Raw genomic sequence first — 15728 nt, forward strand, 5'->3', positions numbered from 1 at the left:
CATTAGTAAAGAAAGCAGTGCAATGGTCAGACTGGAGCAGAAGTGATTTAAGGACAGCATCCGGAGTCAGGACATCCCACAGCGTCCCGTCCTTCATCACTCACTCCAGACCCTGAGGAGGACACATCTGAGGACTTCTGGGAGAATAACATCAGGCGTTTCTGAGTCACTAATGAGCCTCAGTGTAATAAAAGAATTGGGTTTGATTAGCATGCTGCATTTTAAAAGCATCTATTCTGTGATCGCTGAACTGATTGTCTCCAGAGTGAAAGAGTTTCTATTTCTTTATATATTAATGAACTAAATTAATAACTTTTTTACAACAAAAATGAAACATCACTGAACTTTAAGAGACTTTTTTGACAATTATTAGTTAGTTATTATACTTTAGTTAGTGTGTAATGTTGCTGTTTGAGCATAAACAACATCTGCAAAGTTACAACACTCAAAGTTCAGAGCAAAGGGAGATATTTGCTTTTAAAGAAATCGCTTTTTAAGGACTAAAACAAACGGCTGGTAGAGACTACACCACATTCCTCCTGGGTTAGTGACATCACCTACCCTAACATTTACATAAACCCCACCCCCCTGGACACGATTTATAGATTATCAAGACAGAATATGCTAATCAATGACTAGATTAGAAGATAACTACACATCAGCTTCATAAATTAATCAACTAACTATTCAGAAGTGTTGTCTACATGTCACTTCTTGAGTCTCTCCATCTTTGTCTGACTCCGGTTTGTTCTTTAAGTTTTCAGTGCATGTGTGTGAGTGCAAGCTGTTGAAGCTCCGCCCCCTGTGCCGGGAGCAGCAGCTCATTTGCATTTAAAGGAACACACACAAAACGGTGCATTTTTGCTCACCCTCAAAAAGTGATGATTATAACATGCTATATAAAAATATCTGTGGGGTATTTAGAGCTAAAACTCCACACACACTCTGGGGACTTATTTGACATCTTGTGTAAAGGGCATTATACCACTCCTTTAAGCTGGACTGTGATGCTATTTTCTTCTGGAAACAAACTTTGTTGCATTCTCCTATTATCAGCTGTTTTGAAACACTCTGTATTGTATAAAGAGCTATATCAATAAAGGTGACTTGTGCATGCATTGTTCTCTCTTTCGTAAAGGGATACATGTCATCTGTCCATGTGTTCTCCTAAAGCACACATCAGTAAAACCCGTGCATTGTGTTCATGTAAATGGCTGTATGAAAAGGCTCAATAATAAACACACAACACTATTTCTGTACAAAATAATTTAATAGAAACATTGTTCAATTATAAATTGAAAGAAAAAAACAGGTGTAAGATTATCATTCCTGCAGAATACGTTAATCAACGTGCGTGTGTGTGTGCATATATACACACACACACACACACGCACAAACACATACAAACATGGATTGTTTAATTGGTGAAGAAACAGTATTACATGAACAGTTGATTGAGGTCTTTTGGCGCAGTCCATGACTACAGACATGCTGAGAGTCGGCGAGGTTTGGCAGTCTGTGGAGAAGTGTCATCAATACACCGACACTGGCGAGCCGAACACAACACTTCCAATAACAGCCATTTAATCCATGGTTGGAGAGGGAGGAGAAAAACAACAACAAAAAACAAAAGAAAAAACAAAACTTGTTGCGGAGCCCTTAAACTCTCCAGCGAGTTCATATTCTTCACGACACATGGTCGAGACACCATGAGGAGAAACAACTGAAGCATATCGAGAGGAAGGAGGCAAGCCCCCTTAAACACAGTCACAGTCCGTCAACAACTATGACTCAACGTTAAAGAAAAATAAAAGTCAAATTAAAAGTGTTAGTGTACAAATGGAACATCGTCAACAAAGTTATACTTACGTCCGTGATGTCAAAAGAGGCCCAAATACTGGATTATTGGCAGCTCACAGTGTGTCGACTGGACTCTGCTCGTAACACTGAGTGTGAGTCTGAGTGTGTGTGTGCGTGTGTGTGTGGGGTGTGGTGTTGCTGTCACTCGCTGTGGCTCGGCTCTAACCCTAGCGGCTCACTTAGACTCACTCCCACCTCTTGGCACTTGTCAATTATTTTTTTCAGTGTGTCAGTTTTACCTCCTTCTGCCGCCTCGAAGAGCAAACACTGCAGAGAGAGAGAGAGAGAGAGGGGTGAGGGACGCGTCAGAGAAACACACGTGTGTGTGAGTGTATGTATGTGTGAGTGTGTGTTTACATCTTTCCAGAGAGCAGCACACAGGGGCAGTTTCTGGAGCGCCTGCTGATAGAGCCGTCGGACCTGCAAACGTGCCGATCACAGCACAAACACAGTCAGTTCACAACACACACACACACACACACACACACTCCGCTTGTCTGTCACAGGTATGCCTTTAAACTCTTACATATATTCGTGCACTGAGCATACCCTGCAGAAAGAACAATAGATTGATCAAAGCGCCACAGACATCGGTCACTGTGTGAGGAATGACCTGACCTCTGACCTCTCACTCACCTCTGCTCGTTGCCTTTGCTCCTTCTCAACCGCAATAGCTCTGGCAAGAAATATATCGACAGAGGACGTCAAACACTACACCTCAGTTCTGTCCAGTCAGCACATGTCACTCATGCAGAAGTGTCTGACCCTGGGTCAGCTCAAGCAGAACTCAACACTGCGGTGAGACTCGTCCAGCGTTACATACTCCATATGTACAGGAACACCCTACGACCCTACGACCCTACGACCCGCGACCCCGAGACTGATCTCGCACAGGACTGGGACTGGGAATCGGGTTCTCGAGTAAAGACAGCAACCCCTCTGGCTGACTCCACTGCATTACTGAGGGGGATGTTCATTAGCATCTCGCTGGTCTCATCAGATAAACATCCAGCCTCTGAGACTCCCAGTTAAAGGGGGGGTGAAATGCTCATTTTCACTCAATCTCCTGTTAATCTTGAGTACCTATAGAGTAATATTGCATCCTTCATATCTCCAAAAAGTCTTTTGTTTTATTATATTAATCAAAGAAAGATAGGCTGTACCGAGTCTTTCCGGAAAAAACCGAGCGGCTGGGGGCGGGCCGTGTGGGCGAAGCTTAGCTGTGCTAACGCACCGAGCTAGTGACAACACACAGAGACATTATTTGTTCAACAGTTACTCACCGTCCGGTTCCAACGCACGACCGCAAACCTTTATCATTGCGACTGCTCTATCCTTAAGCATTAGACGATCTGGGCTTTGTTTATAAAACAATCATCGTCGAAATGCAGGGAACACAAACAGCTACACAACTCCGTTTATGCTCAGGAAAACAAACTCCATCCACGGGTTCCTTAACGCTGGGTTCTTTGGGAATCTGTGCAGGGTTGTCTTGCCCTGGCAACCAAAAACACACTTCTTTGGTGACATTGACTTCCCAAAAGCCGGGCAGGGCGCTTTGATGGCGAACTGCTTTCACTCTCTTGCTCTGGTCTACGAGTGCGCGCGCGGCCGCGATCTTACCGGAGAAGTGCCCTTAGGACCCATATAAGGAAATTCCGCCCTATCTTACGTAAGACAGAGCCATACTCGAAAAAAACTTTCCGAAACTTGTGACAAACCGGAAGGAGTATTTTTGGAACAAAAATACTCCTTCAAACGTACAACTTAGTTTTTGAAACTTTGTCCATGTTTAGCATGGGAATCCAACTCTTTACCAGTGTAAAAAACTCAGTATGCATGAAATAGCATTTCACCCCCCCTTTAAAGTGAGACCCTGGTGAAGTGGCAGACCAGTGGCATGCAGATCTCCCTCAGAGAGACTCAACAGCACGAGTGTGAAAGACGCCAGCCAGTCGCTGTGGGTAACGGCTCTAGCCCTCGTTGCCTTGAGGCGGTCAACGTCTTGCGTCTCAGGAGTGAGGGTGTGTGTTCTAGCCCCCTGATCTCCAGTAATGGGTGTAGCCCGGGGTAAACTGGGATTTGGGGGATGGGGAACCCTGAAAACAGTCAAACCCTGTCCATGTGTGAAACTTAAATCATGCAACATTGCTTTTGCATATCACAGGATTCCCGTCAGAACCAGGCGAGAGAAGGACAGAGATGTGAAAGTGTGATCTAGTCCTCAGCTGACTAAAGGGAGCCGTGAAGCTCATGTCATCCCAAACCAGTACAGGTTCAGAACCTCAGGGTTATCAAAGGCTTGTTCACACCAACACCAATGTTCGGCACCAAAATCCTGTCCGATTTCTGCATGAAAATGTCTGTTCAGACCAATGCATAAAAAGATGGCAGATAAGCTGAATGAAAATGCGAATTCACTCTCACAGCTCCAGTTCCAGAAGAGCAGAGACAGCCTGGGTTATTCTGGGAGCCAAAGTAACTTTCCGTTTCTGACACCCGCTTCTCCAGAAGAGGAAGGGCAAACAGTACTGACTTATTTTAAAATCCCCCTGCTGTTTATGTGTCTATGTGGTGTTTTTAATGTGCTTTAAGACAAACCATGTGTAAGTTCATAAGTCGACACCATTGCTGAGTATTTCCTCCTTAAAACTGCAGTGAACCAAAGACAGTCTCAAAAACACGCTTTGAAATCGCTGGTGTTTCTGACGTCACAAACTACCTTGTAACCAATCAGATCAACGTGTGATCATCAACCAGTGGATCTCTGAGTGAGTGAGTGAGTGGAGGCGGGGCTCATTTGCATATTCATAGAACAGCGCATACTAAATGAGGCAAGGGTGTCGAGTTACATTCAAGATATTTTAAGGCGTGAAGAAAAAAACTTTAAATTGTCATTTTGGTGATCAGAGATGAGTTTTAAAAGGATACAATTATTGACTAAAGGGGAACTTTAAAGCAACAGTTCAGATCTTTGAATTAGTTATAAGCCTCTGTCTAATCATTAAACCAGGAGCCAGGATTCTCAGGCACTGGCGGCTCCGCTAATAACCTCGCTAGGTCAACTCAGCTGAGGCTTGTGAACCTGTCAAGCTCATCTTCTGTTGGCAATGCAAGACACAGCGAAGACCTAGCTAACAGCGAGGGTGCGATTCAAACCACCAATCGTATGCTATTAGGGAGCTAGCCACGTGTGAACGCAGGAACAGGGGGTGTGTCTTAAGGAGAATTCATGTCATGTGACCTCATGGGTCTTTACCTGTACATATGGAATATATAAGGTGGAGGGAAAGTCTCAATTTGATTGAAAATAGAAAATTTGACAAATGACTTCAAGATGATCAAAACAAGCTACGCTAAAGAGGTGGAGAGCTACACCGAACACTTTAGAACATCATCTCATTAGGACACACAGAAGCATTTTAGCTAGATGTGTTTGGAGCTTGTGAACTTACATTTTCCAGAAGGCCAGACAGGTTGGGACGCTACTGCACAACATTCTGCTTTGCAATTTAAAATGTTCAACATTGCCATCCTGCCATTCCTGCTGCAGCAACCTACACAAGGACAATTAACACTAAACTCCAGGACATTAAAGAGCCTTCAGAAGCTGTGGCTTGTATCCAGTCACGCCTATTGGCTAAGTTAAAGAATACAACAGTTCCCTATCACAGAGAAGACAGTTTAACACTTCAGTGAAGGATTAGGGTAACCCTAACCGTAGACATATTTACACCATACAGATGATTAAAACTAAAACAAGTAATGGTATCTGAGAGAAAGATGCAAGCGTACATAATGGGAAATACTGGAAGTTTTCACAAGCTTCAGGTCAGAAACCATCAGAATAAATCCAAGCAAGTCGTCTGATTACCTTATGGCCAGTTCAGTATTGGTTGGCATGATATGCTGAAATCTTTCCAGGAGAAGGGAATGTTGGGATTGAGGGAAACATCCCAAACAGAAGGATATGACCTGCAATGCACACAGCACAAAATACAAACACACTACCATCTACCCTGTCCGACAGCAATAAAAACCATTTGCACCCTTAAGAGGCTTGGCATTGACTGGTGTGAAGCTTCCCATGGCGTACCTGGTTGTGGAAGCTGAAGCTGCTCCAGTACTGCGAGGAGCTGAAGGGCAGGGTGAGTCTGGTGGGCACAGTCTCCAGACAGCGGTGCACCAGACCCGTGAACGACTTCAGCTCCCGGACACTCGGCTGCTCACCCAGCATCTTACAGCTGGAGGACAGATAGCTGAGGAGAGAGGACAGGCGTCACACCAGAGGGAACACACCACTGTCTGCACGCACTGAGAAACAACTCTCTGTGTTGAGAAACAAGGGCTTCATGAGGGGATGCATCGATATGGACATTGTGGCTGAAAGAGATAACCAATAATTCTGTATATTTGGAAGCCGATAACTGATATATTGGCCGATACCAATAATTCTGTATATTTGGAAGCCGATAACTGATATATTGGCCGATACCAATAATTCTGTATATTTGGAAGCCGATAACTGATATATTGGCCGATACCAATAATTCTGTATATTTGGAAGCCGATAACTGATATATTGGCCGATACCAATAATTCTGTATATTTGGAAGCCGATAACTGATATATTGGCCGATACCGATAATTCTGTATATTTGGAAGCCGATAACTGACATATTGACCGATACCGATAATTCTGTATATTTGGAAGCCGATAACTGATATATTGGCCGATACCGATAATTCTGTATATTTGGAAGCCGATAACTGACATATTGACCGATACCGATAATTCTGCATATTTGGAAGCCGATAACTGACATATTGACCGATACCGATAATTCTGCATATTTGGAAGCCGATAACTGACATATTGACCGATACCGATAATTCTGCATATTTGGAAGCCAATAACTGACATATTGACCGATACCGATAATTCTGCATATTTGGAAGCCGATAACTGACATATTGACCGATACCGATAATTCTGCATATTTGGAAGCCGATAACTGACATATTGGCCGATACCAATAATTCTGTATATTTGGAAGCCGATAACTGATATATTGGCAGATACCGATAATTCTGTATATTTGGAAGCCGATAACTGATATATTGGCCGATACCAATAATTCTGTATATTTGGAAGTCGATAACTGATATATTGGCCGATACCAATAATTCTGTATATTTGGAAGCCGAAAACTGATATATTGGCCGATACCGATAATTCTGTATATTTGGAAGCCGATAACTGATATATTGGCCGATACCAATAACTCTGTATATTTGGAAGCCGATAACTGATATATTGGCCGATACCAATAATTCTGTATATTTGGAAGCCGATAACTGATATATTGGCCGATACCGATAATTCTGTATATTTGGAAGCCGAAAACTGATATATTGGCCGATACCGATAATTCTTTATATTTGGAAGCCGATAACTGATATATTGGCCGATACCAATAACTCTGTATATTTGGAAGCCGATAACTGACATATTGGCCGATACCGATAACTCTGTATATTTGGAAGCCGATAACTGACATATTGGCCGATACCGATAATTCTGTATATTTGGAAGCCGATAACTGATATATTGGCAGATACCGATAATTCTGTATATTTAGAAGCCGATAACTGACATATTGGCCGATACCGATAATTCTGTATATTTGGAAGCCGATAACTGACATATTGGCCGATACCGATAATTCTGTATATTTGGAAGCCGATAACTGACATATTGGCCGATACCGATAATTCTGTATATTTGGAAGCCGATAACTGACATATTGGCCGATACCGATAATTCTGTATATTTGGAAGCCGAAAACTGATATATTGGCCGATACCAATAATTCTGTATATTTGGAAGCCGATAACTGATATATTGGCCGATACCAATAACTCTGTATATTTGGAAGCCGATAACTGACATATTGGCCGATACCAATAACTCTGTATATTTGGAAGCCGATAACTGACATATTGGCCGATACCGATAATTCTGTATATTTGGAAGCCGATAACTGATATATTGGCAGATACCGATAATTCTGTATATTTAGAAGCCGATAACTGATATATTGGCAGATACCGATAATTCTGTATATTTAGAAGCCGATAACTGACATATTGACCGATACCGATAATTCTGCATATTTGGAAGCCGATAACTGACATATTGACCGATACCGATAATTCTGTATATTTGGAAGCCGATAACTGATATATTGGCCGATACCGATAATTCTGTATATTTGGAAGCCGATAACTGATATATTGACCGATACCGATAATTCTGTATATTTGGAAGCCGATAACTGATATATTGCCCGATAACAATAATTCTGTATATTTGGAAGCCGATAACTGATATAATGTCCGATAACAATAATTCTGTATATTTGGAAGCCGATAACTGATATATTGGCCGATACCAATAATTCTGTATATTTGGAAGCCGATAACTGATATATTGGCCGATACCAATAATTCTGTATATTTGGAAGCCGAAAACTGATATATTGGCCGATACCAATAATTCTGTATATTTGGAAGCCGATAACTGATATATTGGCCGATACCGATAACTCTGTATATTTGGAAGCCGATAACTGATATATTGGCCGATACCAATAATTCTGTATATTTGGAAGCCGATAACTGATATATTGGCCGATACCGATAATTCTGTATATTTGGAAGCCGATAACTGATATATTGGCAGATACCAATAACTCTGTATATTTGGAAGCCGATAACTGACATATTGGCCGATACCGATAATTCTGTATATTTGGAAGCCGATAACTGACATATTGGCCGATACCGATAATTCTGTATATTTGGAAGCCGATAACTGACATATTGGCCGATACCAATAACTCTGTATATTTGGAAGCCGATAACTGACATATTGTCCGATACCGATAATTCTTTATATTTGGAAGCCGATAACTGATATATTGGCAGATACCGATAATTCTGTATATTTAGAAGCCGATAACTGATATATTGGCAGATACCGATAATTCTGTATATTTGGAAGCCGATAACTGATATATTGGCCGATACCAATAATTCTGTATATTTGGAAGCCGATAACTGATATATTGGCCGATAATTCTGTATATTTGGAAGCCGATAACTGATATATTGGCCGATACCAATAACTCTGTATATTTGGAAGCCGATAACTGATATATTGGCAGATACCGATAATTCTGTATATTTGGAAGCCGATAACTGATATATTGGCAGATACCGATAATTCTTTATATTTGGAAGCCGATAACTGATATATTGGCAGATACCGATAATTCTGTATATTTGGAAGCCGATAACTGATATATTGGCAGATACCGATAATTCTTTATATTTGGAAGCCGATAACTGATATATTGGCAGATACCGATAATTCTGTATATTTGGAAGCCGATAACTGATATATTGGCAGATACCAATAACTCTGTATATTTGGAAGCCGATAACTGATATATTGGCCGATACCAATAATTCTGTATATTTGGAAGCCGATAACTGATATATTGGCCGATAATTCTGTATATTTGGAAGCCGATAACTGATATATTGGCCGATACCAATAACTCTGTATATTTGGAAGCCGATAACTGATATATTGGCAGATACCGATAATTCTGTATATTTGGAAGCCGATAACTGATATATTGGCAGATACCGATAATTCTTTATATTTGGAAGCCGATAACTGATATATTGGCAGATACCGATAATTCTGTATATTTGGAAGCCGATAACTGATATATTGGCAGATACCGATAATTCTTTATATTTGGAAGCCGATAACTGATATATTGGCAGATACCGATAATTCTGTATATTTGGAAGCCGATAACTGATATATTGGCCGATACCAATAATTCTGTATATTTGGAAGCCGATAACTGATATATTGGCCGATAATTCTGTATATTTGGAAGCCAATAACTGATATATTGGCCGATACCAATAATTCTTTATATTTGGAAGCCGATAACTGATATATTGGCCGATACCGATAATTCTGTATATTTGGAAGCCGATAACTGATATATTGCCCGATAACAATAGCCTGCCTCTATGGGAATTTAACATAGAGGTGTCCAAACTTATGCACCCTGTATTTTAAGGAAGAACATTTATTTATTTACGATACATTATTCATTCACAAAGAAAATTGATGTCCTTAAAGGTTGGATTTTTCCTAATTTTTTAAATTAAGGCATTAAGTTCAGTTTCCAAAAGATGATTTTTTATTCCTCTTTTTAGTCAACTTTAGTATGGGTGCCTAAACTTATGCATAGCACTGTATATTGGCCGATACCGATAATTCTGTATATTTGGAAGCCGATAACTGATATATTGGCAGATACCAATAATTCTGTATATTTCAAAGCTGATAACAGACATATTGGCCGATATTAATAATTCTGTATATTTGAAAGCTGATAACAGACAGCACTGACATGGGAATTTGGCAAATACTGCTAAGAAGGGCTCGAAATAAATTTTAACAGGAACAAACAAAACTGAACAAGAAATCAAGTTCAATCGTTATGTACAGAAACGCTTATTTGAAATGTCCATTAACCCATTAATAATGGTATTTTATCGTTCTGTTTAATATTTTAATTTGGCAATCAACCAATCATGAATAAGGTTTAACAAACTATATAGTTTACTTACTCTAGCCAGAGTGTGTGAATTAACTCCAACTTTGTAATGGTTCCCAAAGCCTTCTCGAACGCATCAATGGCCTCTCTCGCACTGCCAAAGGTAGACTGCCAGAAGCTGTGGAAACGCAAGAGTCGGGGTGAGAAGGGTGAGTGTGTAGAGAGCAGAGCGAGGCGTGTGTGTGGAGATTATGGTGTGTGGAGATTATGGTGTGTGGAGAGAAGGGAGGCGTGTGGAGAGCAGAGCGAGGCGAGTGTGTGGAGAGAAGGGAAGTGTGTGGAGATCAGAGCGAGGTGTGTGTGTGGAGATTATGGTAAGTGTGGAGAGCAGAGCGAGGTGTGTGTGGAGATAATGGTAAGTGTGTGGAGAGAAGGGAAGCGTGTGGAGAGCAGAGCGAGGTGTGTGTGTGGAGATTATGGTAAGTGTGTGGAGATCAGAGCGAGGTGTGTGTGTGGAGATAATGGTAAGTGTGGAGAGCAGAGCGAGGTGTGTGTGGAGATAATGGTAAGTGTGTGGAGAGAAGGGAAGCGTGTGGAGAGCAGAGCGAGGCGAGCAGCAGCGGGACGCACCAGTGAAGGAGGTGCAGGTACTCCATCTCATGCTCAACATCATCTCTGAGGGTTGGAGCTTTCAGCAAGTCTTGAGTTTCAACACCAAGAACATGGCTGAAATCACAAACATCAGATCTTGAAACAAATACTGCGCATAGAAAAGGCAGTAAGACACAGGAAACATGGCATCACCTGTCAGAGAAAACAACGAAACCACATTTGAAACATTTCTTCTGAATTTCCATGGTTTCTCCAGTCACTTGTCACTAGGGTTGGGTATCGTTTGAATTTTAGCGATTCCGATTCTGCTTATCGATTCCCAATATCGATTCCAATAAGGTAAAAATAATAATAATTTAGATATTCATTCAGTCTTTTTACAACACACTATTGTAGCTGATTATCATGAGCAGAAATCAACAGGCTAAAGAACACTTACAGGAACGTTTGCCTGTGGTTCAAAAACACCATAGAAAAACAACTAGCTGAACTAATATAAATTTCAAGCATTATTAAAGACAAGTAAACACTAATTTAAAAAGAACAAATAAAAAAATTAGCAATCGCAACAAATAGATAAAACTGAAAACATTATGCGATTGAAATAAACAGTGTTTTAAGATTTTCAGGTATTAAAACATAAACTGCAATCAACTTGAATGGTTTAAAGTCATACTGAAATGCTCACAAAGGAATCGATAAGGGGAATTGAAATTTTAATTTTATAACAAGTATCCGATTCCTGACCTCAAGTATTCGATCCCAGAATTGGAACTGATTTTCGATTCCCAACCCTGCTTGTGACTACGGGATAAGCATTTTTAAAAATCATTTACTTATAAATGTGGTACTCGTGTGCCATTTTCTCTTACGCCTGAATGGTTTAAAATCTCTTGAATGTTTAAAATGATAATCTTTTGTAATAATGCAGCACTGGCCCGAGTGTCTTTCCTACGGCCCCGGGACATCAGACAGGCCTTACTGTCGAGCCCTGGAGAACAATAGAAGGATCCGTTGCCTGTCCCAGACGTGGATAATCCTGTGACAGAGGGAACCCTGCTCATGCTAGCACACATTGCAGACTGTGGTGTCGGTGAGGACATTACCGTAGCACATCTAGAGGCTTCAGCTGATCTGGCACAGATTCACAGAAAGAGCGCATGAACTTGTCAAAGAGCTCTTCCAGAACACTGCATTTCCCCTGCACACACACACAAACTCACAGAGATGAGCATCAGGACACCTGCACTGTGTTTCAGCTCTGATCAGAGTCTGTCGTCTCACCTGAGAGTGCAGACACCGGCCGAGCTGGAGGAACACGCGAGCGCTGCCGCCGCGGTCCTGATGAGCGCGTGTCCACAGGGCCTCGGCTCTCTCCGCGTGTCCCGAGCGCACCAGCAGGTCACCGGTGAGCTCCAGCAGGGGGCAGTAGAGCGGGCACTCCACCAGCAGACGCTCACACAGAGACACCGCCTCCGCACACCTGAAAGCATGGCACTGTTAGTGACAACACAGACTTCAGAAGCCTCGTGATGGGAGCAGTGCTGTACCTGTCCAGCCGCCGGTACAGGTGAATGAGGTTTGAGTGGAGGGGGAAACAGGCCTGAATCTGCTCACTGGAGGACAAGTGCTCATCTGTGCAGTGGCTCACAGCATCTACAGGACACACACACACACATTATATATTTGAAGCCGATAACTGATATATTATAACAGATCATGTCAATGATCTTATGATCAATGAGACACTGATATGAGGTCAAGCAGTTCACATGCACTGGATTATGGTGTGTGATGTAGGCAGGGTCACCTGTGAACAGGCTGATGATGGTGTCAGGGGTGTGTGGTGTGGGCAGGGTCACCTGTGAACAGGCTGATGATGGTGTCAGGTGTGTGTGGTGTGGGCAGGGTCACCTGTGAACAGGCTGATGATGGTGTCAGGTGTGTGTGGTGTGGGCAGGGTCACCTGTGAACAGGCTGATGATGGTGTCAGGTGTGTGTAATGTGGGCAGGGTCACCTGTGAACAGGCTGATGATGGTGTCAGGTGTGTGTGGTGTGGGCAGGGTCACCTGTGAACAGGCTGATGATGGTGTCAGGGGTGTGTAATGTGGGCAGGGTCACCTGTGAACAGGCTGATGATGGTGTCAGGGGTGTGTGATGTGGGCAGGGTCACCTGTGAACAGGCTGATGATGGTGTCAGGTGTGTGTGGTGTGGGCAGGGTCACCTGTGAACAGGCTGATGATGGTGTCAGGTGTGTGTGATGTGGGCAGGGTCACCTGTGAACAGGCTGATGATGGTGTCAGGTGTGTGTGATGTGGGCAGGGTCACCTGTGAACAGGCTGATGATGGTGTCAGGTGTGTGTGGTGTGGGCAGGGTCACCTGTGAACAGGCTGATGATGGTGTCAGGTGTGTGTGGTGTGGGCAGGGTCACCTGTGAACAGGCTGATGATGGTGTCAGGTGTGTGTGGTGTGGGCAGGGTCACCTGTGAACAGGCTGATGATGGTGTCAGGGGTGTGTGATGTGGGCAGGGTCACCTGTGAACAAGCTGATGATGGTGTCAGGTGTGTGTGATGTGGGCAGGGTCACCTGTGAACAGGCTGATGATGGTGTCAGGTGTGTGTGATGTGGGCAGGGTCACCTGTGAACAGGCTGATGATGGTGTCAGGGGTGTGGCCGTCCCGGGCCGGGCTCCAGGGGATGAGGAAGGCGTCTGTGCACACCATCCTGGACGGGCTGGAGCTGGCCGGGTCATACAGCGAGGGCGGGAGACGGCCGAACTCCACCAGGTGGATGTAGGAGAGCCAGGCCAGACAGCGGTCCGCCACGGTCAGGTGACCCGACACGCTCGAGTCCAGCGCGCTCTGCAGACACACACACACACAACCTCCTTTACAAACAATGGCCTGAGACCGCTAGAGTACGTCTATGATCAGAACCCGCTTCCATCTCACACCTTAGCCATATAAAACTTCTTATAATTCACTACACAATAAGTTAGATTTCAATCTGAAGCCAAAGCTCTTAAGACAGTCTGAACAGTGACATTTATATGTTCATATATAGCATTTATTAATATTTTGAATTTGCTTTTATTTTTTATAATTTCAGTTTTCATTTATTTTAGTTATTTAGTAATGGTATGTGCTTATGTCATGTTTTTATTTTTCTATCTAGGTTTAATTCTTAACCTATTAAATGTTAGTTTGATTTTCTTGCATCTAATATTTATATTTTTTAAATGATCAACTTTTAATAAATTTTTTTTCTACTTCGTTTCCATTAACTCAAGCTAAGACTTTCATTTCATTAGTTAACATAAACTAACAATAACAAATATGGCAACACTTTATTTTACAGCGTTATTTACACATAGTTACTATAGTAATTACTGTAAATTAAGCATAATTACAAGAATTTAACCCTAACCCTATAGTGAATACTTACTGTATAATTAAACTAACAAGGACACTAATTTAAAAAGTGAAACCAAAAATACCACTAAACAATGTAAATGTCAACATTTACTAATACATTAAAATCAAAAGTTGTATTTGTTAAAGGGGGGGTGAAATGCTATTTCATGCATACTGAGTTTTTTACAGTGTTAAAGAGTTGGATTCCCATGCTAAACATGGACAAAGTTTCAAAAATTAAATTGTACGTTTGAAGGAGTATTTCTGTGCCAAAAATTGTCCTTCCGGTTTGTCACAAGTTTCGGAAAGTTTTTTTCGAGTATGGGCCTGTGTGACGTCAGATGTAACGGAATTTCCTTATATGGGTCCTAAGGGCACTTCTCCGGTAAGATCGCGGCCGCGCGCGCACTCGTACACCAGAGCAAGAGAGCGAAAGCAGTACCTCATCTAAGCGCTCTGCTCGGCTTTAGGGAAGTCAGTGTCACCAAAGAAGTGGGTTTTTGGTTGCCAGGGCAAGACAACCCTGCACAGATTCCCAAAGAACCCAGCGTTAAGGGAATAGTGGATGCAGTTTGTTTTTCCGGGGCAAAAACGAGTTGAGCAAGACTGTTTCCCTGCATTTCGATGATGATTGTTTTATAAACAAAGCCCAGATCACGTATTTGCAGATCGTCTAATGCTTAAGGATCGAGCAGTCACAATGATAAAGGTCCGCAGTCGTGCGTTGGAACCGCAGGCGGTGAGTAAAACTGTTGAACAAATGTTTCTGTGTGTTGTTAACGTTACTAGCTCGGCGCGTTAGCACAGCTTTAGCACATCGCCCACACGGCCCGCCCCCAGCCGCTCGTTTTTTTCCGGAAAGACTCGGTACAGTCTATCTTTCACTTATAAATATAATAAAACTAAAGACTTTTTGGAGATATGAACGATGCAATACTACTCTATAGGTACTCAAGATTAACAGGAGATTGAGTGAAAATGAGCATTTCTCCCCCCCTTTAACATTAGTTACTATATCATGTTAATGTGAACTAACATGAACTAATAATGAATAATTATTCAATAAAGGTTGTACAAATATATTGTTCACTGTTAGTTAACACACTAACTGATGTTAACAAATGAGAGCTTGTTGTACAGAGAGTTAGAGAGTTATCAATTACACTGGATGAGATATAAATCAGTGTG

The 15728-nt window shown here is 42.1% G+C and overlaps 1 protein-coding gene across 1 annotated transcript in view; it reads right to left on the reverse strand.

Moving 5' to 3' along the window:
- Positions 1 to 1254: 1254 nt before the first annotated feature.
- The window catches only part of zfc3h1 (zinc finger C3H1-type containing), a 45863-nt gene continuing 31389 nt past the window's right edge, over positions 1255 to 15728 (reverse strand). The window contains exons 24-35 of the mRNA XM_079858990.1: positions 13766 to 13988; positions 12674 to 12779; positions 12408 to 12606; positions 12230 to 12324; positions 11142 to 11237; positions 10585 to 10689; positions 5957 to 6119; positions 5735 to 5835; positions 5316 to 5417; positions 2497 to 2536; positions 2218 to 2280; positions 1255 to 2127 (exon numbers count right to left, since the gene is read on the reverse strand). Of these exons, the coding sequence (XP_079715116.1) occupies positions 2002 to 2127; positions 2218 to 2280; positions 2497 to 2536; positions 5316 to 5417; positions 5735 to 5835; positions 5957 to 6119; positions 10585 to 10689; positions 11142 to 11237; positions 12230 to 12324; positions 12408 to 12606; positions 12674 to 12779; positions 13766 to 13988 (1419 nt within the window). The 3' untranslated portion in view covers positions 1255 to 2001. The remainder of the gene's footprint in view (positions 2128 to 2217; positions 2281 to 2496; positions 2537 to 5315; positions 5418 to 5734; positions 5836 to 5956; positions 6120 to 10584; positions 10690 to 11141; positions 11238 to 12229; positions 12325 to 12407; positions 12607 to 12673; positions 12780 to 13765; positions 13989 to 15728) is intronic.

Source organism: Squalius cephalus (assembly GCF_949319135.1).
Source record: "Squalius cephalus genome assembly, chromosome: 23".
In the NCBI taxonomy this organism is placed as follows: Eukaryota; Metazoa; Chordata; class Actinopteri; order Cypriniformes; family Leuciscidae; genus Squalius; species Squalius cephalus.